The sequence below is a fragment of the Physeter macrocephalus genome, chromosome 6 (assembly GCF_002837175.3).
Source record: "Physeter macrocephalus isolate SW-GA chromosome 6, ASM283717v5, whole genome shotgun sequence".
Taxonomy (NCBI): domain Eukaryota; kingdom Metazoa; phylum Chordata; class Mammalia; order Artiodactyla; family Physeteridae; genus Physeter; species Physeter macrocephalus.
The window spans coordinates 3,653,916-3,656,851 of record NC_041219.1 but is presented as its reverse complement, the minus strand read 5'-3'; the positions used below and the strand labels follow the sequence as shown (position 1 = coordinate 3,656,851).

At 33.1% G+C, this 2,936-nt stretch overlaps 1 protein-coding gene across 1 annotated transcript in view; it reads left to right on the top strand.

The window, feature by feature from the left end:
• LOC112064721 (heterogeneous nuclear ribonucleoprotein A3-like) overlaps nt 1–965 on the top strand; it is a 1,852-nt gene extending 887 nt beyond the window's left edge. The window contains 1 exon segment of the mRNA XM_055085170.1: nt 3–965. Within this exon segment, the coding sequence (XP_054941145.1) occupies nt 3–400 (398 nt within the window). The 3' untranslated portion in view covers nt 401–965.
• The last annotated feature ends 1,971 nt before the right edge of the window (nt 966–2,936 follow it).

Genomic DNA, 2,936 nt, shown 5'->3' with positions numbered 1-2,936 from the left:
AGGAGGCTATGGTGGTGGAGGTGGTGGCAGCAGAGGTAGTTATGGAGGAGGTGATGGTGGATATAATGGATTTGGAGGCGACGGTGGTAACTATGGCGGTGGTCCTGGTTACAGTAGTAGAGGAGGCTATGGTGGTGGTGGACCAGGATATGGAAACCAACGTGGTGGATATGGTGGCGGTGGTGGAGGATATGATGGTTACAATGAAGGAGGAAATTTTGGAGGTAACTATGGTGGTGGTGGGAGCGATAATGATTTTGGAAATTATAGTGGACAACAGCAATCAAATTATGGACCCATGAAGGGGGGCAGTCTTGGTGGAAGAAGCTCTGGAAGTCCTTATGGTGGTGGTTATGGATCTGGTGGTGGAAGTGGTGGATATGGTAGCAGAAGGTTCTAAAAACTCAGAAGAAAAGGGCTACAGTTCTTAGCAGGAGAGAGAGCGAGGAGTTGTCAGGAAAGCTGCAGGTTACTTTGAGACAGTCGTCCCAAATGCATTAGAGGAACTGTAAAAATCTGCCACAGAAGGAACGATGATCCATAGTCAGAAAAGTTACTGCAGCTTAAACAGGAAACCCTTCTTGTTCAGGACTGTCATAGCCACAGTTTGCAAAAAGTGCAGCTATTGATTAATGCAATGTAGTGTCAATTAGATGTACATTCCTGAGGTCTTTTATCTGTTGTAGCTTTGTCTTTTTCTTTTTCTTTTCATTACATCAGGTATATTGCCCTGTAAATTGTGGTAGTGGTACCAGGAATAAAAAATTAAGGAATTTTTAACTTTGCAATATTTGTGTAGTTCAGTTTTTCTACATTTTAGTACAGAAACTTTAACAAAATGCAGTTTTGAAGGTGTTTCCTTGTGAGTTAACAAGTAAAGAAGATCATTGTTAATTACTATTTTGTATGAATTTTGCTAAAGTTAACTGTAAGGAAACACCTGCTGCCTTGCAGTTTAAGGGGATCTATTCTCCCCGTTTCCAAACCATGAAATGAATGGACTCTGACATGTGGAGAGAATAGATATTTGTATGTTTGCAATGTGTGTTTTAGATAATAGAATTGGGTATTTAAATTAGCATATTTGTGAATTTAATAGCATTAAGATTTACTTCAAATGAAAAATCTCAAAATTCAAAACAAACAAACAAACAAAAAAAAAACAGACCAAAAAAATTTTTAAGTGAAATTACCTTCGTAACAGCATCAACTCTTAAGAGTAATACTGGAACCCAGAAGACAGGAATGATCTATTGAATGTATTGGGGGAAAAAATGACTGTCAACAGATTCTACACACAGCAAAATGATCTTTCAAGAACGAAGGAAAAATAAAGACATTTTCAGTTCAACAAACACTAAAAGAGTGTGTGACCATTAGACCCTCTCCAAAGAAAATTCTTAGGAATACTTCAGGCAGGAAGGAAATAATCCCAGAGAAAATCTCGGAGTTGCAAGAAGAAATGAAGAGCAAAGAAAGTGTTAAATAGGACCTAAAACTAAATGTCCATTAAGTGTTATAAGCAACAGTGATAATGTGCTTAATGATGGCATTAAAACATATTTTTCAAAAAATAAAATCATATGGGGTTAAATGGAGTTAAAGTGTTTAAGTCAATGACAAAAGTAAAGCTATTTGTTAACTTTACATATTTATAAGTTAAAGTATGCATTTGCAAATCTAAAGTAACAACTAAATGAACAGAAATAAGGTAAACAACATTATAATTTATAGGGGAAAGAAGCAAGTCCAAATAAGGCAATACAGAGAGAAAAATAAATATACAGAATAAATTTTTTGAAATAATAGATAAAAAACTAAATTGATCAGTAAATGCTCTAAATAAAGGACAAAGATGACCTGAAAAAATTCCAATTATATTCTGTAGCTATATATAGGGATATATCTGAAACACAATGACACAGAAAGTTTAAAAATAAAAGGATTAAAAAATATATGCCATGTAAAGACTACAACTCCTCCCCCTCAAAAAAGTTGGTGTAACGAATTAATATTACAAAGAATGGATTTCAAAACAAAAATCATTACCAGAGAGTAAGATAATAATATATCAGAAATATTGCTTTTTCAAATTTGTATGAAATGTATAATATCATGGCTAAACCCATGAATCAAAAATTGATATACCTATAAGAAAAAATTAATAAATTCATGATTATAGTAGGAGCTTTTAGACATACTTCCTTCAGTTATCTGTTTCACAAAGAGATAAGAGTTTAGCATAGAAATAGAAAATATAATCAGTATAATTAACACACTTGACCTAATGGGCATATATAGAAAACAGCACCAACATCTGCTGAATATATATTCTTTTGAAGGGCACAGGAAAGTTTATGGAATTGATTACTGACCCATCAAATTTTAAAGGACTGAAATCTCTGACCACATTGCAATTCAGCTAGAAATGAAAGCAAAGAAGAGAACTAGAAAATCCCCATGTTTGGAAATTTAAAAAATATGTTTCTAAAACAAACATATTACTTAAAGGAAATCATAATGGAAACTAGAAAATATTTTGAACTAAATGATGATAAAAACACTATATATCAAAAATTGTGGGATATAGCCAGATCAAGAAGGAAATTTATACTCTTACATGGAAATATTCGAAAAGAAAATGGGCTGATAATGAGCTAGGCATATATCTGAAGAAGTTAAAAAATAAACCCACAGAAAGAAGAAAGCAGGAGTAGAATAAAGAGCAGAAATTTATGATAATGAAACTAAACATAAAGGAGAAAGAATCAACAAAGCCAAAATTGATTTTCTGAAAAGAATATTATTAAATTACAAACTGTGGTGAAAATGATCAAGAAATTAAGAGAGAAGGTGCTATTAACCAATATCAGGACTGAAAGGGTGAATATCACTACAGATGCCTCAGACATTTAAAAGATAAATTTTGGTACAGC